Genomic DNA, 26320 nt, shown 5'->3' with positions numbered 1-26320 from the left:
GAGTTTTACAAAAAATAAGAATCCTTTACATTACGGACAGAATTCAAATCCAAATCACAGAAAGAATTTAAGATCTTTATTTTGAAGAGAATCCCGCCTTAGCTTTTAGCAGAAGTTTTGTATAATTTAGAACAGAACATGGGACTACCTGCAAATCACTACATTTCCTTCACGGCAATGCGGAACCTTATATCATATCTTCCATTAATAACTATTTGGACAATAGAGTTGAATTAGGGAAGACGCCTTGAGAAAGATGAGTCTGTGGTTTGGACAGAAATCCATAACTTTCCAGAAAGATGCGAAAAAGTTGTGAAAATTGAAGGATTTCTGTTAAAACTATTTAACAATTCAAACAAGTTTTGGTAAATATGAGTGGCATCTGCAGAAAAAAGCTTGATACTTACTTGTATACATAATAGCTTATAATTAAATGTTATACGTTTTTTTACACTTCATTTTAAAGGATATTATCATAGCAGCAGTATAATATGAAATTGAAGGCTCTGCTTATCCAGTCAACTTATTAATTAACAAAATTCCTTAAATAACACCATTTCACATTAAAACACTGCGCTTCTCATTAAAAAACAAAACAGAACAGAAGAACTGAGACGAAATTAATTAACTTATGACTGTAAATGTTAAGAGTAGTCCAATAGTAGGAGTAGTAAATATAAGAAGTAGTCACTGCTGCAAATATTAAAAGTAGTTAAGATCATTAAACATTACTTAAACTATTGTCTGAATACTTACATACGAGATCATTGGTATATCGCGACTCTGTGAAACGATCGCTTCGGTCTGGCAGGTACCCTCTGGTCCGAAGAATGCGGCCACACCATCACAAATCATCTCGGTGATGACACGTGTGGCGACAACCGTTTCGCCGCGCGTATCGTTCCAGCGCAGGGCGAGCGTCACGTTCGGCAGCAGCTCCGGATCGTTGTTGATCTCGTCCAGGGCCATCGTGAGGGCGCCCGAGATGGTGAGGCCCTGCTTCTCGATCAGATCACCCTTGACCGCGGTCAGATAGCCGAGCGTCAGCACCGTCCGATTGTTGCGGAACTTCTGGTGCGGTGAGTTCTCCGGCATCTTCGTAATGTACGAGCCGGACGAGTGCGTTTGCTGCTGCTGCTGCTGCTGCTGGGTGGATGATTGATGCTGAAGCAGCAACGACTGTGGTTGATACGGGTCATGATAGAGCGGTAGGGCCGAGGATGCAGACGCTTCGGGGACGCTCGGGCTCCCGGAGCCGCCGGAACCGCCGCTCGGCGTGGGACCGATACCGGCGCCATTCGGGCCGGAATTCAGGGCCACCACGGCCGGGACATGACCGAACGCCACCGAGAGCAGTGCAAGCAGTAGGACGGGCCAACGCGTCATGGCCCCCTCGAATGGGGCCGATCAGCGCGACTCCAACCGATTTCGAACACCGGCTGTGGAAGAGAAAAGTGAACAGAATTCGTTTAGCAATCGAAGAAATAAGGCATTCTCAACATTTAAAGACGCTTAGCTCGCTTAAAGCCAACCTTTAAGGGTTGAGTCGCTTGAACACTTCGCTAATCTTCTGCTCATTTCCTACACTACATTTGCCTATTTAATGTTTAAAGCCACCACCAGGGAATACTCCATCCCAACCACCGTCGACCGTCTAATCCACCGGTAAATCAAAAGTCAAAGTACATTGCCGTACGGGCGGTGGTACGGGACTAACGGGCTAACTAGCAACGCGAAATAACCTTCGCACGTAGAAAACGTTTTTGATTCGCTCACTCATGCATCTAATTATGTTAGGCGGCTCTGTAATCTTTCAGTTCTCGTTAGCGATCCAATGTGCGGTATGAAATAGGACCTCAAAGAGCAGGTAAGCCTCAGGACATTTGGGTGAAAATCTTAATTAATCAGCTTCCATTCCAGCAGGTTCGGTAGTGGTGCTATCGAGTTGATGGATAAGTTACTGTAAACTTTCTGCAATAATAAAGGTAGAGAGTTGGTGACTGTAGAATATTAAAAGGATTTACTTTTTAAATGCTGCAATTATGTAAAAGCAAACTAAACTCATAGCCACCGTTCAAAAGCTCTTGATTGACTTATCAATCAGCAGCCGGTTTCACAACAGCGCTGCATAACTCTAACGCCAATGGCAACTAACTGCACCCTCCCATCCCCAGAACGTCCGATGGAGCTAAATGGATGCGCGTGCAGATGCATGTGGAGCTGCAGAGATTCATAGTTTGTCGTCCATCGAGAGTTATGCCCGCAACGAACGCACGGTGACTCGGGTGGAAAGCTGCCCAGGGGTTTCGTACCGTACTCTGTTAGAACGTATCGTGTGCGCTGTTCTCACCTCACCCCACTGTGGCCCGGCTAGGTCACGTGCCTGGTGATTATTCGATCAAATGTCATCCGTTGGCAAATAGTAGCACAGTGCTTAACGCCATCACGTGGACAGCACTCTCACTCTCTCCCACCGCGTGGAATGGAAGCGTGTTTTAATCCCCGAAATTAAGGCGCAACACATAAGCGCGTATGTGCAATGGTTTATGGTTTGTTCACATGTGGAGAAAAAATATTGCTAAGTTGCAAACATTACTATAATTATCTAATAACATTGAATATTCTTATAATGATTTCAATAAAATATGTACAAACATTGATCTTTATGGTCAAATAATTTGAAAGAAGATGCTATTGTTTATGTATTAGCTTGCGTTATTAAATTCTTTTGGGAAAGCAAAGAAGTAGATGCGTTTTTAAATTATTCCAAATAATAATTTTTGGTTAAACAGCGAGTTTGTTTAACCTCAAATCCATCCTTCAAGCCATCTGTTCCGCCGATGTATGAGTCAAGCAGTAGACATTTATTCTAATTTCTCATCAGAAAAAAAATGTAATCAATAGCCAAATAAAAACCACGGACAATCCACCAAAAAAGGCGATTTGTGCCGCACTTAATAATCCATCTGCAAAACTTCAATCTAAAACTTTTGATGGGCGCTGAGGCCACTCGCCGAATTTCCCCCATCATAAGCAAACCTCCCTCCAGAAGCTTTTGCTGATAAAAAGTTCTTCAACAAAACTGGCAGACATTGATGGAAAATTGTAGTACCAATGGTAAAGTTGAACAAAACAGATGGTTTGTAATTCGGCCACTTGATCACTGTGTGTGGGAAGCGTTTAAAGATCAATGCAATGCTGAAGCATTAATACCAAAGCATCATAGGAAACTTTTACCCAGTGGGCACACACCTTTCATTGGGTTCACTTAATCCACTTTGAACGGTCGTTTGGCAAACAGACATCACCTGGAGTTGACGATTTATGCTCGCTGTTAAGGGTATCAAATATTCGCACATAATTATCATTGGGGGTTCAATAACAACCGGTGTAATTCAATGCGGATTATGCAAATTTTCCGATTAAGGAAACATTCGGCGTAGACAAGCGCAATCCTTTGATGTTACGACCCAAATGCCCGTGGGAGTCAAGGAGCTGTGCGCGCTCAAAAGCCTCCTGTGGGTGCGTGTGCGTCAGGACGTGCAGTGACTGTTGGTACGGGCGGATGCTTACAATCGCTGGTAAATATAATAAAACATACATCCTGTAAGGCCAATTTATCTTTCCAATGGCCCACGCGTCTGTTGATTCGTACAACGTACAAAGCTTTGCTGTCATGGAAAAATATCAACAAAACTTTCCTTCCAGCCTTGGACGATACGGGTGCACGAAACCGAGCGTATTATGATGTTTACTTTTCATGATATTAATAACATCAACACGGTTGAGTTAAACACCGCAAAGTTGTTCGTACAATATTTACATTCGTGAAAATTCCACAGTTTTCCATAACATTCTTTCCTCCATCAACAGCAAAAGGAGAAGATTTTTTTTTGTAATAAAACAAGATTAATTATTCAATTAGTTCTCGTGGGAGAAAATATTATTTTAACTGTTCAAATATTGCCTCTCGCTCATTCTCTCTATCACCCTTTTGCCCAGCGTTGTAGATATATAAAATAAACAAAATCAAGGAACAGCGCAGTACAACACGCGTACCACCCTTGGCACTGAATAAACACATCCGACAACAACATTCCAACCCCGTTCATCCTGTGCCGGCCCGAACGCTAACCTTGACCCATCGGGTTGTGCTGCTGTGCACGCATTTCGACAAGTTTCACACGTAACGGTGATTAACTGCCACCGGCGCTGAGGGTGGGAAGACTAATGGAAAAACCTGACCCGACTTTATCGAGTTTCGGGTATTTGTTCCGGTGACATTTTTAACGCATTTGTGAGACCAGTGTCTATTTTTTAGGGAGGGAGGCGGGAAATCGGTTCGCCCGGAAACCCTACCCACCTTGTATTGATTTTGGCTGGCCCTAATGATGACAAGGGGAAAGTTGTGAGGGTTGTGTTGAAGTTGGGAAAATTTTGCAATCGTTTCCCAAAACACCGAAAAAAAATATATTATTGCAACTATTGCGAAATCCCGCTAGATGGCGATAATTTTGACACATGTCAAACCAAACAACATTGTTTTGGTAGTGTTTTTATATGTTGTTGCTAGCTTCGGTAAACACAAAATGGTGGAATCCGTTAAAAGAAAAGCCAATTGTTACATTCTTAAACTCCAATTCAGTGCAAACAATTCTTAATCACACGAATGAAACCCTCCAAAAACCAAAAAAATCTTCCTCAATAAAAATAAAACTTTCGTCCACAATAAATACGCACCACACTGTATGCGCGATGCCGGTTTGATGTTCCACTGTGCCGACAAAACAAAACAAAGCAAGCAAGAATGGCTCCGTTGCCATGACCACGAAATGGCACGCCGGCGACAATCATCAATGACCGCTAAAATTCGAAACACGTTGATGTAGTGCTGCCGTCTTCAGCGCTACGGGAATGAGCCGAGGGCAGTTCTGTACAGCCCTGGGGTGCTCAAAAGCCGGGCACGTTGCAGCATCGGGCAGCACCAGACCGGACCGACCAGCTAAAAACCGGATTTATAAAAATAACATTTCCTACCCCAAAACTGAAGGGCGTCTTGGCTGGTCAATTCGGAATTTGCTTTTTTTTTCTCTTCATTTCTTGAATTCTTCACCGAAAGGTAAGAAAGTATGAGCAACACGAAAGAGGTTGAGTGTACGTGTGTTTTTCTCTCTGTATGTTTTGTTTGTGTAACGCCCAAACTGAGCAGCAGTCAATGCTAATTTATTCGAAAATTGAATATATTTCTTTTGTTTGTACCCATCCCATTATCGGTGCCACTGCAATTATTTATTTATTCATTTACTTAATAATTTACTAATTTACTCATATTACTACATACACCAATAAGCAATTGTATTAAACTTATCTATGATCTGAAAGCTTTCAAAAGATCATTAACAAATGCACAATCACATTATTATTTCCACTTCAATTTGTCAAAAAAAAAATACTCCAAATGAATCATTAATTGAGAATCACTTCTGTTGCTTGAACCGTTGCGTGGTAATTATCCGCTAGATGAACATCAACCTGTTTGACGTCAGAAAAAAAAGATCGAGGCTAGACGCGTAAACAATCATTAAAAAAATATTAAGCTCAAAACTTTAAGTTAGATAGTAGGCTTAACTTCCTGCCATAACATAAGTTAATGTGTCCCAAAACAATCTATAACAATTCTAACGGACACACAATCACATTTCCTATACGCTTGTTACCAAACCGGACCAAAACGCACCACGCCGCACAGCAATATCAAGATTTTCTTCACGAATCACCCATCAATCACCAACGACAATAGAGTATGTAGCGCTTTGAGGCCGTGCGCGATCTCTATGTAAATGCACCCGGGACGGCAGCTTCAGCACAGCTTCAGCACACTTTCCCCACGCATCCTTGCGGACATTACGTGCACGAGTGCTTATGTGCTGTTGGTCAAATTCCGTACACCACGCACAGAGGTTCACTATTGTTTTCGGTTTGCCGCGATCGGGAGATCCGTTGGTGGGTTCCCGCGTGTCGTTGACAGGAATATGAAATGAAGGTGTGCCCACCGTACGCCGATGGGGCGCTAAAAATATCGCCCGTGCCTGGTGACGCTGCGCCACGATGACGGACGTGTACTCTGTTTTGTTTTGTTTCGCTTTTTTTTCAGGGGCCAGTTCCCCTATCGACACAGCTGTACAGACAAGTAAACACGTAAAGATCCATCGGAACGGAGTCTATATTTTTGTTTTGTTTTTGAAATGAAATTTGTTAAGGCAAAACATTGATTCAAAAAGCAGTTAATAAGCAACACAATTTACTATTCCGCTTCAGTATCAATAATTCTGTTTTTAATTAACAATTAAGCTTAATTATTGACACGTTTATGGTGATGAGGAATGCCCAAGATGTGCTTCCATGAACCCATTTGGTGTTCCAGTAAATGGACCCATCACTGATCACACACACCTTCACCGAAAGTCCATTATAACGTTACCGCAAACTGTGTCCCAGAAAACGTTCGACACCAAAGGTTTTACGCGCTTTGCATAAAACTCCGGGCAGGCTACGTGCAACTCCAACGCGTACGCATCCACCAACAATCGGCGCGGCAATCTCCCGATCCGGGGCAGTCCCCATGTAGGTGCGTGTATCGGTAGGGGCCACAATGCAACAAAAGGTTCCCATCATCGGCAAACGTTAATCATTCGGACACGACCACGACGACGCTGGAGGACGACCGCCGGCCGTTCGGTGTTGGGGATGATATATTGTAAATCGGACGTTTCTTTCTTTCCGACTCCGGCAACAGGTCGCTTCTCGTGCGTCCCTTCCATCCCCAAACAACAATACTGGAGGCACACATACACCCAACCAAACAGACAACAGTATCAGTAAATAAATAAATATTATTTTCCGTTCTAAAAATAGCCACACCGAAACCGCCGGTCGTGACTACCGGATCAACCGGTTGCTGGACTGGCCCGCGCACATGATGGATGGAACGAGATCGACGCACTGCATTGCTGCCATTCGCATGTTTTCAGCCACCCTGGTACGCGATCGTGTTGTTTTCCTGCTTTCTCGTTTATTCTTTTCACCTCGGCGGGTTTCAACTTCATCCAATCGTCCGATAGTGGTGCAGAACTGGCCCTGGTGGCCACCAAACAAACGCTCGAGTGTTTCGACCAGCAAGCGGAAGTGATTACAGTGTTTTAAAAGTTGGTTTTACGTTTTTAGTTTGGATTTTGAATATTCAGACCCTCATCGCAAATTGAATAAAAGGATTATTTCATTATTTTTGCAGAGCTGCTCCCTCGATGTGCATAAAACGGCATAGAAAAGATTGCCTCTTGCAGACAACAAAGAGTGATCTTTATTTTGTTAGAGAAATCTTCAATGTTAGTATAAAAACTTAACCGAAATAACAATATAAAGTTTTAACTAACAATTTAAGTAATAAAATTAAAACAAAAGAATAACAATAGCGTCTGTTGCAGAATTAAGTTGCCAGTAGTTATTCAAGAACACAGTCGTAGCGTTTGTCATTGTTGTGCGCTTTCCAACAGGGTAATCCAATCCTGCGACACATTCTCAGTTACTTCAGTTCATTAAAGTGACTTCGTCACCGAAAAATCTGAAACGCCACAGACAGAAACGAAACACGTACCTTGCAACGAGCAGTATCAGCTAGGCAAACGTTGTCGCGACGTAAAATGATCTCCCTCTCTGTGACTTCCGATCACTCGCACACGGTGCTTTATTTTTCAATCTCTTCCTACTTTTTGTCGCCTTTCCATTCCACGACCGCAATGCTAGTGTGTAGTTTAATTTATTCTGATGAGCTGCGAATGAACACTTGCGTTGCATTGCGTTCTCTTACGCACAATCCCCTACTGCCATCCTCTTCAGCTCACCGATCAGCACGTTCCGTTTCGAAGCGGTACCGGACACCAACACGATTTGAAGATTCGAAGCTCTCTTCGAAGCTGTTCCGTGCGTAGACTTTGGAGATTCTTGCAAGCACTCGATTCTGCTGGAGCTCGTTCCCAAGCCAGTGTATCATACCACTGGCCCGGGAACTATTCTTGCCCGGTAGAACAACCCGCACAGAATCGTCTCCATTTTCTACACTTCAATCAAAATGTCTGCCTCCGCCTCCCCGGGGGCTCCACTGATGTACGAACGCCCAAGCAGCTCCGAAGCGGCTCAAGTGTCGAAAGTGTGCGAGAGAGCGGGGCAAAGGGGCACCCTAACAAACAACGAGACACCACACCACCACGACAGTGGGGAAGGGACAGGAACAGGGGTAGATAATTTATGAAAAGTGTGGCTATTTTTAGCCCAACCGATAGCGTATAAATAACTGGCCTTGGATTGCGCACCAGTTGCCAGTGAAGCGAGCAAGTTATCGTAGGCACACACGATCATGTTGTCGTTGTGTCCCGGCGATCGTTGCACGTTCTTTAGCTGGTTTTCTAAGTCCCTGCCTCTGGTCAAATCATGCCCCACCCTCCATAGCCCGGCTATTACATCGTCGGTGTTGCATGAATGGTACAGGTCTGCGATGCAGTTCAATGCATGCCTCGGTGCCCTGCCCGAGTGTGATAGATCGTGATTTTGTTCCCGTACGCTTACTTTAGAATGCTTTGGCTGCTCAATCATACTATTGGAAAGAGAAATGACGCAATAGCTTAATTTTAAACAACTTTTTTAACTTATATTTAAACCTCCTAGTAAAAAGGTTGTTAAAAAATAAATATTTTATTTTCATTAATTTTAATATATTTTAAGCTAAAAAGAGAAAATTTACTAAATTCGACAATTGTTTGCGACAAATATTTTTTGATAACAAACAAATGTCAATGCATGGTGGGACAGGAAACATGGTGGGACATGAAAACAGGTTGTTTATTATGAGCCCTATCAACATTAAATTTATATGACTAGAATTTCAAAGTAGACAGTTTAGCAACAAAAAACGGTCAATTCAATTTTCTATAGCAAAACATAATAAGTTTAAAAAATACACTCATTTGTGGCCATTTTTTAAAATTACGTTTGAATGACAAACTCGATCGATGATCAATAAACTCGACGTAATAAATAGCAACAGCAATACACCTCAATTGATATCGATCAGCTAATTCTATTGCTTTGCTATTGACATATTTACTCATCATTCAATCTCGATCAAATCAGTGCCCGCTGTACAAAAGATCGGCAGCATACGAATTGCGTCGTGTTCAAAATTAAATTGTCAATCGGTCTGCTACTAAACGGTACACATTCTCTCTCTCTCACACACACACACACACACAAACCTTCGCATCACCCTCTTCCTTTACCCCATCGCCTATTGTCTACACTTAATTGGTGATGATGGGGTGCACCACCTCGTTCCGGGTGGCAGCTCGGAAGGAAAATGAAATTTAATGCAAACACTGCCGGCGGAAGACCCATACGAATCGCGTTGGCCGTTTGCCAGATGAGTTTCGCTGCATCGAACAAAGTTGAACCGACCGGAGGTAGCGCTGTTTAATCAATCATTTCGAGACCGTCAGGAAAGATGCAATGATCTCCCCTCCCCCCCCCCCCCCCCACCGGGGGGCCGCCGGTAGACGTGTGTGCGCGCTGCGTTAATCAATGAAGCGCGCGCGAACGAAGGTCTCGCGTCGCGGCAGAGGATGGCACGGAGGACGCATGGAAATACGGTGCACCGACGGTACGGTTTCCGGTACAACCTGTTGATTGAACAGTGGCCTTCCATTTTGCACCCCATTACGGTCACCTCGCCCGGGTGAATCGGTGTTAATTAAGCGTGGAACGAATAGCTTGCAGCAAAACGATCTAACGGGAGCATATCGATTGACATCTTCACATTCAAATCTATGCCGTACCTTCAATAAGAAAAACACCCGAAACACGCGACCGAACAGTGCGAGCCACACTGTACGGGTTGGTGTTTGTGCTACACGTTTGCATGATGCTGCCATGGGGTTCGCCGGCTACATTAGTCAGCTCGATCCTTTTTGCCCATCATCAGCCAATAAGGCCGTGTCCTGTTGGTGGCAATGCTCGTGGCAATTTGCTCGCAACGGCGTTATTGCGTACGACGTACGCTGGTGCGAACGAATGCGTGCACTATCGGATTGGAACCACATTCCAATCCAATTGCAAATAAGACACAAATGCACCATTGTCTGGTTACGAAACACGTTCTTTGCTGTTGGTGTGGCATCGCTGATAACATTTCGAGCCATTTCATTTAGACATTTCGCAAATAAAATATAAATGTGCATTGGGAAATGATTTCAACGTTAAATTAATATTAAATTAAGGTGGTAATTTTGATTTAATTTAAAAGATATATGGTGATAGTTCAAATTTAAATGCGACATAACGTTTCATCAAACGGTCTACTTAGATTACCAATTCAAATCAGGAAGTTTTCAGGTCTTCAGGTCTTCAGGTCAGGACTGAATTGGACGTCTTTAATGTGCTTTTACGACTTCCGGTTTTATTCATATTCCGTTTACATACTTCAAAGGATTCTCGTCTTCACAAAGCACTAGCAAGTGCAGACAGTTCTAAAAATATCTAATAATATCTATCAAATTACAAGACCTTAAATATAATATCGCTTTTATACTCCAACGACTTTCAACCAATGATTCGCCTACATTAATAAAACAATATGCACCAATTGCTTACTTTGTTCGGTTAAGCATAATGGAAACTCTATGCTTAATTCATTGTCAAATATGCTTTGAACTTTACGCCGTGAACTGCATTTCAACTTTTGCATCTTGCCCATACATGCATCCAGTTAATGGATCAATGTTGAATCACTACTTGCATGCAAAATTGAACTGACGCAACGGTGGAAAAACATGTGGAAAATGAAACATTTTCCACATTCGCCCACCGTACTATCGAACAGGTGGTGACGTACTGTAAGCATTTATCTAACGTTCGTGTAGGCAACCGCCAGCCTTGCCATCCATTCGTGACCGGAAGTTTTCGCTCACTGGGCAAGCATATTGAATGATTCGTCTTATCAACCGTACCAGCTGTAACGTCTGACGCTCAATCCCAAGAATGCCAAGATTGATTCGTTACAGTAGTGTACTGACAAACGCAACTGTTTACTACTGTTTTTTGGTTCAAAACATGTTCTCAAAATATGTTTCCATCACCCAATCCTTGGACAAGAATGTTACGATCTCCTGTCGAATAAAACGCTATCAATATTTTTACTTCGCTCCCTAACGAAAGCCATTTGTTCGCGAACGTGATGATTGCATTCTACGGCACTCCCGCACGCACTGTACTTTCGTACGGAACCTTTCACAAAACCCTGCAAAAAAGCACATGCAGAGCACAGCAAAAATGGAAATTCTTCTCCTTGCAGCGTTCTACGCCCGCGTTCAAGCTGGCCGTTCAGGCAGCTAGCTAGCGTTCCCTGCCTGTCTCTGAATGGAATTCATTAAAACCCGATGATCCAAGCATACATCGAAGCCGAAAGGTAAAGGTCCTGGTTGATGGATTGGGTTCCCTTCCAAAAAAAAACCCCCCTACTGCACTGACATCCTTTTCCCCCAGCATGGCAGCAAAGTTTACGGTTCGCTTTCGGGTCTTTGCTTTACAGATTCAATGAATGCATCAGGCGCATTTTCCTGCGAAAGATCGAAAGTATCGTTACATCGGGCGTACAGTGGCTTATGCAGTAGCTGTTTTTTTTTTGTTGTAATCTATTCAATTCAAATGAAGAGTTTATGGTTGGTGAATCTTGAATAAGGATGTTCCGCTATTATTATTACATGCAAATAGGTCAAGTTGATAGCCTCACGTGCATGTTGTGGTGAAAGTTTCATTCATTACCTTGTCGCTCTTTAATGATTTAGTTCCTTAGTTAAGACTTTGCAATGAAATTAGATGAGAATTTAGCTGTTGGACTTTAGTGTCTTTACTTTTCTCTCTTTACAATGTGTTTTAAGTTGACTCCAATTACGCGTGGTAATTTTTGATTCTTGGAAACTATGAGAACATTTTAGATTAGCCTATAAGATACGTAAAATAGCTAATAAATTCGGAAGTAAAATCAAATTTTATTCGACATAGCAAACTTAATTCAACTTGTTATAATTGTCAATTAAATATACAATGATTTTTATTAATAAGAGCAACGTAGAATGACAACTATAACATGTTTGATTAGATCATATTTCGAACATTAAGTGCATAATAACGATGTGGATGATACAACGATTCAAATACTGCCCCTAATATGTGTCAGAGCAGAAGAACGGAGCATATTAATTCATGAAACGAACAATAATGCTGTTGTTATTAATAAAGAGTTATGCGAATCTAATCACCAAATGTGCGTCGGTGACGAGCATATGAGAATGTAAACCTACTTCAAACGGGGAGTTTAAACTTTATATCCATCTGCCATGCCACAATTGCACAATTATCGTGCTTTAACACTGTTTCGCCTTAGCGCATTCCGATATGTTTTTCCGAGTACGCTTACCCATCCCTCGCCTGGATGCTGATTCAATTATCGTACCCTTTTTTCCCACCAACCCGGAAGTGGACAGCATCAGACGGTGGTCGCAACCGTTGTCATAGTTTGTCGTACCGCAAAGAAATTATCTTCGCGTGCATTTTGTGCCGTGATGCTGTCTCGGCAGGCGAGAGAAAAACCCAAAACCTGGCGGTGGTTTTGTATCACTAATTAAGTAATAACTGTGCTACAATGGCAATGAGGATTTTTGCGCTATTTCTACTCCGCTAAACGGGGGTTTTCAACAGTGTGAGCAAAACAAAAAACATAAAAACAACTTCACCTTCAACTGGGTTCGGTCAATGGTTTCGCACCCGGTTGTATTGTGGCTAGGCCATCGGAACCTTGGACCCCGCACAGCCCGCAAACCCTGGTGCATGATGTACGTTCGTTCGTGGTGGTCCCCGATCGAATTAAAAACCAAACTACCCATCCGTAGTGCTACCGTTCCCCCGATTTGGCTGGCCGCAGCAAACCACCCTCAGGTGCGCCTGCGTTAAACCGTCAAACGAAACGGAATGTTCGAGCCAATAATTTATGCCTGATCATAATCGATCGGACCGCACCACCGGTGGTGAAATGATCGAAGGAAGTAGTTGTGGACGTGGGGCTTTTCTTTGATTTTTTTAACCCTCTCTTTGTTTTATTTATGCTTGCTTTGTGGCTTTCTTTTGCTTCCTTCTTAACTTGACTCATCCATTTATTTTGTGCCAATAATTGCTTGCTTGAAAAGTAACCGACTCCATAATGTAATGGCATTTTAAAAATATATATTATTCTGGTAGAAATTCATAAACCAAAGCACAACGTGAGCGTAAAGTTAATTTCGATTAAACCCGATTCATCGAATACTCCGGATAAACCGTAGACGAGATGTCATATACGTATTCGTTAGACTAATTAATGAAGAATATCTTATTTTATTTGTGAGGAATTGATCAACGATAAACCAAAGAAGTTAACTCTTCGTAATCGTTTATGGTTTTCAATAACAAAAAAGTTCAAGTTTAAAAGTATAAGATAATATAAGTCAAGTATAAAATATTTGGAATCATACAAACGGGTGCCCAAAGCCTAGAAAACCTCAAAAAATAACTTATCAATCAAGCACCGGTTGTGTTTTCTGTTTAACAAAACGGACCACAGCGCGATCGGAGATCAAACCACAACTTCCCTAGGTGGTCAAGTTCAAGTCGATCAAAGTCAGCCAGACCTCGGGGAACCAAAGAGGGGGGGTTCCCCGTCGTTGGCGGCACGTTTGTCAAAACCAGCTTTACGCGTCCTCAGCGTAACCCACCGTTATAGCCATCCATCGACCTCCAGTCAACCGGGGCACCCTAAGCAAATGGGCAATTTTGCAACATTGTCCGGAATGTCTTGATTCCTTCGCTTCGGCCGGACGCGAACCGATACGATGCGTGCAAACCCAGTACCCGGCTGGAAGACAGGAAGAGCTACACCGCGATGCGCGGCTTTACTCTAAATTAATTGATTTGCCAACAGTGCGTGCGTAAGCTTTGCATGCAGAAAAAAAATAGTGTTACCCGCTCACTACACTCACCCCATCACCGAAGCGCACGGTAAGCACAGAACAACGGCCGAAGAGGACGAGAAATAGCGTTTAAGCGAGCAACAAAAAAAAACGACGCAAACAACAGCAGCAGAAGCGAACCAGCGGGGGAGCACGTTGTTCTGTCGATGATCGATCGTGGAGGGCTATATGCTGGGAAGGAAATTTCATGGCCATCGCGATCTCGGTGATCATCAGTTCGCTCAGCTGGAAGGGAACCACAAGAAGCGGACAACCCGCAACCGGAAATCGGCCCCACCAAATGGTAATGAGAAGGTTAAGAATGTGCGCTTGCGAGTGTGTGTGTGTGTTTGCTTTTCTTGCCGATTTCGTTTCGAAAACTGGTGCCAATCAGACAAACAAAGTAGCATGATGGATGGGTTCAGTTATGTTCTGTGAAATGTTTGCTAGAAAGGTGGACATGGGTGAATTGGCGGAGCGCAAGCGGAACGCAAAGTTTACGCGGTCAAGAATGATGGTGATGTGATAATTGACGACTTTCGTAACGAAACAACCGAATCGGTAGGCGATATTATTAACCACTGCGGGTCGACCAATCGTTTACTAGCGAGGTATGATTTTTTTAGTAAATAAATTATGCTTTTCGGCGATATTTAAATAAACTAACTACTAGTCGGAAATTATCAAGTTAAAAATGATAAATCTATTTTTGCATTATAGTTTTTGACCATTGTCAGATTGACTTATTATTTTGGTGTTAAACATCGCCTTTTAATTAAGTATGTCCAACGGTTTGATAAAAAATTTAATTGTTTGGTTCGCTATGTACAATATTACAGTATCTTCTTAAAACGTATTCATAAATGTGTGATTAATGAGGTTTTTTTTGATGAAATGACAATAAGTGCCACCGTTTGAGTCATTAAAGAATTTTAGAAATATCTTTTTTTCCTTTTATCCTGAAATTCATCAACTATTTTTCACTAATAGACCGTCCTTAAATTCAATTAATTGCATTAACATTAACGTTGCGTTAAAAATGTTTTTTTGGCGTTTTTAAGACCATTATCAAACTTTGTAAAATCTAATGACAGCTTTGGAATGTCAACTGACCAAAACACATTTTTTACTAGAAGTTGTTACACCTGTATTAAAATAATAATCGTTCAATGTATTTATTTACAACCTCCCAATCAACTAATGTTAAATACCACACAACATTATTCTCTCCACTACAAAACTGATAATGTTTTGCAAACCATCATCTGTCGTCCATTTACGAGTAGTGTTGTATTCCGCATCGAAAAAAGTGTCCTGTTGCGCTCCCGACTGTGTTTCTACCACAATGCATTTCCCACCCCGTGGTTTGGCTCGAATCACACAAAACAACATGAACAACAGTGCGCCGCATGCTGTCACCGACACGCGTTGCATTAATGCACTCCCACCAAAAGGTAGCGTGTGCAGGATGGAAACAAAAAAGGCGCAGAGGAAAAAGAGAACCAACAACACGAAATGTATTTCATTTGTACGACACGAAAAAAACTGCATGGGAAAAAGAACTTTTCGCACAGAGCTTGTCAGTTCCTTTTCCGGTGTGGTGGATTCATTTGCTGTCTGGCCAGGGCGCATGAGAATATGGATAGCGAAGAGGGCGAAGCCGCAACCATCATCCAGAACACATCCTTTGCGTGTGTGTCGGAAAGGACAGCTTGTCTGAAACTCGCTCGACCGCACTCGGGCGACGGTTTCATTCCCAGTCGCGTCTTCCCAGACTTCTCCCAGCAATCTTGTCATGCGCTATCATAAGACTATATTTTATCGCATGCTAGTGCGCTGTAGTGATACGGCATTTTTTCACCCTCCCCTTGCTATCGCTCTAAATCACAATTTCTTTTTTCCAATCACACATCACGGTCGTTTGCGCTGGGTTTTCGGGGTGGGTTTTTGCTGGGTGGTTACGGAAGGGACGGAAATAAAGTTCCAATCTGGAGCCAATAAATTTCAGCCTAATTGTAATTAGTAGCGTACGCAGGGTGTGAACCAAGGCTTCCGACGACGCCGCTCGTTGCAGCGAATCGGTATGTCCATCTCGGTTTTACCATTCTAGTAAAGTTTGAATGGGTTAAACTCGGATGGAAAAGTTGAAGTTGATATTTTTGTTGCTGTTGTATTAAGCATCCTTAATTAAGCAACGTCGTATTAAAATAGCCATCACATGCTGGGTGCTGGGCAAAAAACACCGTACACAGCGCAGCAGATGCACTCTGCCGCGTTGCTTAAGTAAACCAAACCACAACAACTGCACCTCGAAAAACCACTTAGCCGTACAGCAGTTTCATTGACCTACGCCGCGCACACACCCCCAACCCGATGATATCTTCTCGCCCCTGCGTGAGTGTCACCGGGAATCACAACAACGCCGGAGCCCAGGTTCGGTTTGCCCGGGGCCCGGTCTAACCTGTTTCACGGAACAGCCAGCGGACCAGCTTCTCAAGGTGGTGGTCCGTACGCATGCGACGGCGACGACGACATCGTCGACCTGCGGTGCCTCCGACTTGTACGGCGGCACGTCACCGGTTTGGACCGGGCGGTGGGCGATTAATTTCTGGATGCATTTTGTTGGCCTTGCCGCGATGCCCCGTGGGTGCACGTACGCATGGGCGACGGAGTAGGTCGTCTCGTGCGCTCGGTACGGGGCATTAGACTTTCTTTCTGCTTCAGTAAATATGTACCTTAATTTCAAGCATCGAATCGAAAATGGAACTTGCAACACTGAGAAGATCCCTTTTGATATTTAGATTAAAAGGTTAGACTTTCAATGAAACCACATTAAAGAATGAGATGAATGAAAATAGAGCAGGAAAGAGGACCATAAATAAAAGAACACAAGAAGTGTTCTTGTGAGTATTAAAATTCAATATAAATATCAGTTTAGGCGATGCACAATCTCACCGATCGTACATCTTTAGGTCGAAAGGTTCTGTTGCCGTCCGCCTCGAAAATTAAACATTTTTTGCAAAGTTTATCGAATTAAAACGTAAATAGATCTGATGTTTATTTAGAAAGGGCACGATTTGATTGCTATCGCTACTTACTTCCGCATATTTATAGCTCAAAAGTTTGAAATCCAAAAATTTCTTTCTCCACCCACTGTGATTTATGGGTCAGTGAGCTAAAATTGTTGTCACAGGAGATCCATTTCACTGACAGATTTCATATACATTGCTATCACTGCGCATCATTTAGATAGATCATTAGATTTAGACCGGCGATTACAAATTTCTTCCAACTTTAAGTTGGAATAATCAATGAAACTTATAGGCAGATACATATGAGTGATGGTGGGATCAATGACAGGTTGTTTATTGTGAGTTGTTTAAAATTATCCACACGTTAACATCGTGTTTAATATTTTGATAACCAAAATATTAAAACAATACGAAAGAAATAGATATAATTACTACTTTAACCATTAAACATTAAATATTGCATCCGAGAATGAGTTTTGTCGAATTAAATCACCACAATCGTGAGATCGATTTTGCGCAGCAAATTCGTTATGATGCTAAGCGATACTAGTAGGCAACAGAGCGCCGCGCTTTACCACTAATCAAGATCGTTTGCATTCTTCCAGGGTGTCCGAAGTTACTAATTGAGCCTCCACTTATCGCGTATCGCACCAAGTTTGCATTTCATTCGTCGTTCGATTATTCTTTATGAGCGCACGGCCTGTCGCTGGGGCCAGCAAATGAATGTTTGTCGTTCCCTTCGCACGGTCGACAACCGTTTTCAAGCTTAGCATTTCAAACAAAAGTACATAAAACCCGACACCATTAAAAACTCTTAAACCGCAGCAGAGTAATATTACGCTCGTGTTAAAAATTGTACACCAAAACGAGCTTTAGCTTACCGTATATTAGCATGATGCGCCCAATATACCGGAATACTGCTGTAATGTAACGGTGATACGGCGAACGACGAAAAAATGCCCCAGCAACACTCACCCCACAGTTGATAACCCACGACGCAAAAACCAATTCGCCAACCATGTGCACCAACAGTGGTGCTTTTAGATATTTATCTCCACCATTCCCGTGCTGTCGAATGTGTTAATTAAATATTTACCCCCGTCCATCACGATAAATTATCACCTGCCGGGAACAAACCAAACAACCGGCAACCACGTCCGTCCGCTTGATTCGCGCAACCGTGTGTCGCCCCACCGGGTTTCTCGGTCGCCTTTTTAAATATTGGAAGATTGGGAAGCTATCAAAGCTGGGGAAAGGACGCATATTACGTGGACTGTGTGAGCGTGTGGGTGTCTGTCGCCCGTCTTGCTAACTGCGTAATTAAACACCACCAAAATAGTAGCGCAAAACTCATCTGCCGAACGAACTGCGTGCGTGTGGTTTGCGGATGTGAAGAACCATTAAGCTCACGCTACGAGATGAAACATCGTCGTGTGTCACGTGCTGATGATGCTGGTGTCGATGACATGATTGCGAGTTTGATCGCAAACATGTAGACAGTTGTCAATGTGTGCAAAAAAAGCAGAATTAGAACAATGTTCTAAACAATACAAATTGTTAAACAAAACAAGCTACCAAGACGAGTCTTTCCATAAACGTCTGAGCAATGTTTGCTATGATAGGGATACCTTTTGGATATTCCACAGACATCACGCATCCAGCGGCTTTATTTACCTACCAACATCGCCAACAATCGGGCTTTTACTGAATGGCTAAATATTGCAAGCCAACGGCCTCTACCATCTAACCTAGGGCGGAAGGGAAACGATTCAGCAGACCTTTCGCTTCTTTCTTTTTTTTTTTTTTGCTTTTCTCCCTACACCACAAACGATAAACGGTTTGATCGGATGACACAACAGGCAGCACCAGGCAACACGAACCTTCCCCGCATGCTTGCCCAGCTGTTTTTAGCCGGCAAAACCCTTTGGGCCCTCTGGGTGCTGCCGATAAAACCAACAATTAGCCATTAATTTATGCCGCCGACGGGCTGACAGTTATGTTTGTATGCTTAATACCGATCAGTGCCAAGCCTTCGTTGGGCCGATCCTGTCCATTGGCCATGTTCAGCTAGTGGTTGTTGTGTAGGGGCGAAAACGGTAAGAATAAATGTGACTAGGACGAAAAAAAGAAGCTCCCCAATACACACGGTCGAATGAGTAGGTGTAGGGTTCAGAATTACCCCTTGGAGACGGAGGCTTTCATTACTTAAGCCGTGCCGGTATATTTCCATTCCGCATGAAGAAGACAATCTTTTGCAATAGAGAGCTTCGCGTTTCGCACTCGAACACCTGACATTTTATATTTCAGTTTTAAATCGCAATATTCAGTTCAACGCTTCTATTTTAACATCAACTCACTTATCCGATTCCTACATTGCTTGTACTCTAATGACTGTATTAAATTCCATTATTACCTTACATTAAAAGTTAATTTATGTACAAAAAAAGCTGGAGACTATTCTAAAACCCAATTTTTGCTTTACGCGAACACATCTATACTTTTGCTGGTGCAATGCATTTTGCAACAACGAAAGTGCTTATGAAACGTAAAATCATATCTCGCTTGTATGGCTTCTTACATGAGGCACCATTTGTCCCCCATTTTCCACTACATTTCACAACTTACCACAACATCTCCCGTACACACCAGAGTAAAACCATCTTGTGCGTGCAACGTTTCCGAGAAGCGAAATGAAACACCCGCAATTTTCACGATCGGCTTGTGCTTTTTGGTTTAAAGTTTTGCTTGGGGAAAATTAACCGGCCCGGTAGAAAGGATGTTTCGCATCCCTGTAACGGCTGGCATGCGGCAACAAAACCCCAACACGGGCCCAACACGAAGAACTTTAACCGTTCCGGAATGATTTATTGTCACGTGGCATCGCTTTGATAAGGTCCTGCCGGTCGGTAGGGCTGAACGGCACAGTTTTGCATAACTTCATCACCATCACCATCGAAGGTAAGTTACTGCCGAAAGGATTTTCGTTCCAGTTGTCTGCAGGTGACGGTTTTTGCTGCGATACCACTCAAAATGGGTTTACATTGCAACGCTGCGTACAGAATCACGTTATTATTTGAGGAATTCTTCTTGCTTGAGGCAGCAAAAATAGCACTAGATTAAACGAACTAAATGCGCCACAGAATACTTGAAATTGGCACCAAATTTAGATTACGTACAGGACAATACCCAACAGGGTTTCCGTTTATATTAAATTCATGGAAAAAATAGATGATGTTCTATTCCTACCCGAAATAACGATGAAACAATTGCAAGAGCAAAGGAAAATTAAATCTTACAAAATGTTTGTTTGATAATTCCGATCCGAACCCCATAACTTGCGATAACGTTGTGATCGTAAAATCACATTATAATTGACTGCACGAAATTCTACGACCTTTGTGACAATCCTTTTTCCCATTCGTATTTTGCTTTCACAACGGAGTGAAACACAATTGAAAACGGTCGCAAAATTTTCGGTACAATAAATCCGTACACCATTTGTCGTACCCATGGCAACGGTTTTACAACTGACTAGGCGGCTCCATTGCGAAACCGAATGATGAAAGCCGGGCCAAAAATATGAATCTTAATGTGCTATCACGATAGTAAGGAACTGTAGCATACAATTATTTAGAACGTCTATTTACAAAGACACTGAATTAAAATTGCTCGGTTTAAATATGCCAATATGTTGCATTCATCGAATTTAATTCATTTCTGAAAGGATGATAAATTGATTGGCAATGGTATGACGTCGTTTATCTATTTTTGTCTTGTTATTCGTTAACATTGTGACATCATACCAACTCTCTCCTCTTTCCAACCAAAATAAATCTTCACGATTGAATGTTGCAGAAAAGGATTGTTAAATGGTGCCGCATAATTGTGATTATTACTTTTAAACCTTTAAACTGTAAGACTTCGATCGAAGAGGTCTATCTATACATCGTTGGCATATCTATATGAATTTTTAAACTCTAAACTGAGTACTATCCTCAAAGGTAAACCAAAAAAACTGAGTGAATGAGATGTTGACGAGATTTATCCTTTCCTTGAAGAGATATTCCTATCAATACCTTTGGCTGTTTAGTTGTTAAAATGAACCTTTCAGATGCAAAATTTCTTAGTAAAAGGTATACCAAATCGATTTACTTTACTTTTTTCATCAACGTTGCACAATGATCTTTATCACACAATTTAATCTTTTCCACTTGTTGTTGCGCTCTCCATGGTGTTGCTCAACATGCTGAAGTGCTTTTCAGTTATGCAAAAAATAACATATTGGAAGATTATTCTTGGGTTATAACGGGTAGAGGTTTGCTCCGATGAAAATCCTCCATTAGATAATTTTCCTCAATTATATTAAAACAGAGCACCGTGTATAAAAACCGGACGTCCAACTGTCATTTTAAATTTCAATGAATGCCAAAACCCTGTCCTATTGCGAAGCTTGTACATTCAACAAACATTGGATGATGCACAATGAATAAATGATCGGTTGGAAAGAAAACGAATCCCTATTGGAAACCCCTTTAGTTAGCTTCCATTGCATGATCGTTGAGGTATGCAAAGGCTTCTCAATCAAACGCTATAATGAGGCAATTTAACAAACTTCACTGTACTATAGGGTTCTCTGTTTTTCCTCTTAACCCACCCCGGTGAAAGTGAAAGGCAAATTATTTATTATTTTATTTTCAAAACAAACTTTTGGCCCGTTTACGATCGTAAAAAAATTCCCTCCCGCATCGGTTTCTTTAGCACACCGAGAAATGTGTATCGTAAACAGAGGCTTTTTTGTCGTTTTTTTTTTGCCATAACCCAAGTGTACACACCGTACAGCCTCAGGCCGTAGCATATCATGGGCACACCACCAAGAAGTGAGTTTTCCACAGTTTGTTTGCTTTTGCTTTGTTTTAGCAATTATACTTGTTGCTGCAGATCGAACGAATGGTTTGAGGAGAGCAAATACGTGCACCGTTGCCGCAAATAAACATGCACGAGCCAGAACAGGGGCACTAGCGAAGAGAAGAAGTAAAAAAACAACAGCAGCAAGTCCGCTTGTTGCTGTTCGGCACCATAACTGCACAACACCGTTTCTGGTGCAGTGCAAAAATATAAACAGACACCTCATTCAACCCCTCGCAGCTGGGGTGAGCGGGGATGACGCTTTCCCTCTATGTGTCCGACAAAGCGTAAATGTTCTGCAGCAACATCTGAGCTAAAAATAGCGCCCTCACTGTGTGTCCCCCCTGTATGTGCCCTAGCGACTCACCCCGTGGCTCCCCGTTCCGATTTTGATTTCCCACTTCCTTCAGCGTCTCGCCAGTTTTTGATTTCGTTTCGCTAATCTAGAGTCGCAAGCCAAACTTACCATGTGTTCGAAGGCCGAACTTAGAATAGTTTCGCGCTTCGCCTTGAACGTGAAATCGTCGTCCTGTGGGGTGCCGGTTTCGTGACGAAGGGTTGCAACGAAGCGAGGGGGCTAACGTGTTGGGGCGGGGACGTACTCCCCTTGGTGCCAGAATGCCGTGGGAGAAACCGGGATGGAAATGCCAGCAAATACTTTACCGAGCCGCCACCGATCGTTGCGTATCTTAGCCACGAAATATTCACTTGCACTTGGTCACCGCGGTTGGGGGCTTCAAATGTGCCCAAACGGACGATCGGGCGGGGAATGTGTTTCACTTTTGCTCTTCTGTCAAATCTTCGCTTTCGTCTGCTGTTGTGAACGCGCCGCAAGCACACGCTAGCTCATCGCCATTTTTTCGTACACTCTTCGGTTTTGCTTCCTCCACTGCCGTTATGAGCCGGGCTCCACTGACGTTTTCTCTAAGAAGGAAGAACACAATTTGCTGATCGCCGAGAACGCGAGAATTGACGCTGATACGTGGCACTTGGCTGATTTGTGGAATATTATTACGTTTTCTTTTTTTTTCGTTTCGCCGATCCCCTACCCTGCTGTGCACTGCCCGTTTTCTCCGTGCACCCGCTTGCTGAAAGCCTTTCCTTCGCGTGCACACCACGAACAGGAGCTGAACTTAAATGCTAAAATCTTCGTTTTGTGATATTTTGTTGCTGTTGTTATGCACACTTGCAACCACTCAAGATCAAACAGATTGAATAATTGCGCACCACACACGCTGCACACACCGCGGACACATTTATTTGTGTGATTTGTTAGAACACTGCCTCAGACATCGACTAAAAAATAACTCCTCAAATTCAAGGATGTCAACACTTTACGTTTGTGGTAAATATTTTTTATTTTTGCAGCAGGTTATATTTTCACCAGATCGTTGCGTTTTCGTTGCACTTTTCCGCGTATTACACACGTACTTTAACACACACACATACACGGGCGCGCACAATCTGGCGCGTGATCATACAGTGATCGTACAGGAACTCACACCCCAAACACCAAGTCACAGCTTCCGGCTGTGTGTGTGTGCGTTTTTTTTTTGGCGAATTATAAAAAGAACAACACTGCTAAACCAGAAACACTTGCAAAACTGACTTCACAAACAAACACACACACGCACGCACACGTACAAGAACAATGTTGCTGACGTAACTGTGAGGGTGGAAAAGAAAAACAACATACAAAATCGGAACAAAGCACAACAAATGATCGTGAGAAAATGGTGCCCAATATTTGGGTGCTTTTATTTTTTTTTTTTTGGCGAGGGAATTCATATTTTCATCTGCCTCGAAGCGTCGGATAAGGGTTGGGAGAAAAGAATTCGAAAGGGAGAAACGGTAACAAATAAAAAAAAACCCTGCGTTCTTTGACGTGTGTGCGCTCGTTCTCACTCTCTTTCGTTGTGGTTGGTTCCTTTTACGTTCTTTTTTTATTATTTTTGCTTGGCACTCAGCTGCTTGGCCTGTAAATGATGATAAACTTAGTATGCGCCGCTTTTTGCTTGGCCTGCTGCTGACTGCACACTTTGATTAATTTGCTGCACGGAGGGATTAAGATAACGATCTAGATGGCGCTGACGCAGATTAGAACACGGCGAGTGGGGCCATGTCTTTCCCAGCGAGGGACTTTCTTGCTGTTTGGCCGGAAGAAAATTCCCTCTCAAGCTAATCTTCTCAGGACCAATGTTGGATTGGTGTGATGTTCTTTTCGAACAGCTTGACCGCATGAATATTCATATGTTATTGTATTTTCGCCTTTAAACCCAGTAAGTACTTGCTAGATACGTGGACGCACACACTGCACACACTTGAACCGAATTGCGCACGTACATACGGTTACACAGCAACGCAAACAACGTGTAGACACACGATAATTTTGAACTTTTTTCTTCCTTTCTTTCTTTAACTTTTCCACTCGACACCTAGACTCGAACCGATTCCCCGGCGGCTCAGCCGAGGTAAACGCGCGCGCCAAACGATCAAAAACGATCCGTTTCCCACGGGAGATGCGTTGCTTCTGCTCCGTGCACGCGAGAACGCGAGTGAACCGCTTTTCGACGGAGTGCTGCCACTGCTCTCTCTCTCCCTCTCTTTATCTCGCGCTTTCTCTCTCTCTTTCTCACACACACACTCTCTCACTCGCGATTTTTTTGTGTACGTAGACTCACCCCTGCGGTGGAGGGTTGGGGATGATGATAGGGGTGCATCTTCCCGAGCATTAAACCACAGTGAGGAGAGAAAGAGAATTGTAGTCGGCGCGTTGCTCCACCAGAGCGAATTATGTTCAAAATGGAGGAAGGGTAGGTGTTTGCGGAAGGAAGATGGGTTTCCTTTAGCAACAACCCTCGCAACGCCATCGCAGCATCACCACATGATAGGGGATCAAACACACGCACACGCCGAGAGTGGCCGATCGTACACGGTAAGCAAAAACATAGGCGAGGAACTCGCGAGCGTCCCCCGTACAAACCCACACACACACACACACACACACTTTCTCTCTCGTTTCGGTCGTTCGGTTAGCTCATTTTCGGGGGCTCCACGTAGCCCAGCCATTGGGGTCCCCCCCCCCCCGCCATCGCTCCATCCCTCCTGCCTGTCGAAGGGTTCCGTCGGGATGGATCTAAAAATAAACCACAAAGATGGAAAAATAAGAGACACATAAATACAGGCGCGGACGAAAGCGGTAAGAAAACGATCTTAAGCCAAGCCCAAAACAAAACACAAAACTACTGCCGGCGGATGATGATGATGACACGATCCGGGTGGCGATTAAAGCGAGAACGGTCGACGTGTCGTTTCGTAGCGTCAAGTGTTTATTATTTGTACCAAGCCTGTTGGTACTGCCCCAGTGCGTTCGTTTGCTTCCAATTCCAATGGAAACCCGCTATGATAAGGAACACTGTCGTCGTACGTGAGATGATCCGCCGTTTGGTGGAGTTATAATTGGGTGCGCAAAAAAATAAGCAAATTTGTGCTAAAAATGGGTTCTTATCAACCGGCGAAAGGATTTTTAGTTGCTTTGCTAATTAAATATGTGATCAGCAACTGCTTGCGCACTGACCTTGAGCGGATGAACTGAGGGTAAGTTCATTTTCAACGAGCAGTTGTAACATAAAAAAAACCATACTGAAGTTTTAAAAACTCCTCTCGACTTGACGATCGAATGCTGCTTCGCGTTGCGATTCAGAATTATTGAAGAAGATCTTCTGTTTGAAATATTCACAAAAAGGTTCTCATGTAAAACTGTTGAATATGTTGAAGAGTGCATCTCCACCGGAGATCGCTTGACACAATGATCGGGGTTGGTACGAAATACCACATCAACATGACCGTGCAAATAGACATGCAGCGATTTTTCGCAGTGCGAAATTTCGCAATGCTATTCGATGAAATACGATGATAAGTTCATATATAAAAAACGGCTTGTCGATGTAATGATTTGACAGCCTCAGTAGGCGCTGAAATGTTTCCACATGAGAAATGGGTTTTTTGCAAGATTGAGCTACTTTGCGAAATTTCGCACTGAGAAAAATCGCTGCATGTCTATTTGCACGGTGATACTTCTTCTAGAGGTAATTTTTTTTTGTCCTTTTCCCAAATCTTAGTAAATCCACAAGAAACAGACTTCAGGACCTCAGTCGCTCAGTAAAAGTAGTCAAAACATTCCGCCATCAATTGAAAGAAAGCCATTTTGGGGGCCATTTTGGAAGCCATTTTGGGAGCCATCTCGTGTTAGAAACATCTTAAACGTTTGGTTAATAGCTCTGTTCTCACGGTGGA

General features: G+C 42.9%; 1 protein-coding gene across 3 annotated transcripts in view; it reads right to left on the bottom strand.

Annotated features, from left to right (window-relative positions):
* Positions 1-25007, bottom strand: part of LOC128299031 (receptor-type guanylate cyclase Gyc76C-like) — a 40190-nt gene extending 15183 nt beyond the window's left edge. The window contains exons 1-3 of one of the 3 annotated variants that reach the window (XM_053034865.1): positions 24312-25007; positions 22491-23690; positions 757-1439 (exon numbers count right to left, since the gene is read on the bottom strand). In XM_053034865.1, coding sequence (XP_052890825.1) covers positions 757-1386 — 630 coding nt within the window. In that variant the 5' untranslated portion in view covers positions 1387-1439; positions 22491-23690; positions 24312-25007. The remainder of the gene's footprint in view (positions 1-756; positions 1440-22490; positions 23691-24311) is intronic. The other 2 variants (XM_053034866.1, XM_053034867.1) reach the window with 2 other exon arrangements.
* Between the last annotated feature and the right edge of the window lie 1313 nt (positions 25008-26320).

This window comes from Anopheles moucheti, chromosome 2 (assembly GCF_943734755.1).
Source record: "Anopheles moucheti chromosome 2, idAnoMoucSN_F20_07, whole genome shotgun sequence".
Taxonomy (NCBI): Eukaryota; Metazoa; Arthropoda; class Insecta; order Diptera; family Culicidae; genus Anopheles; species Anopheles moucheti.
Note: the sequence above shows the minus strand (reverse complement) of the source record. Positions and strands in the feature narration are given on the sequence as shown.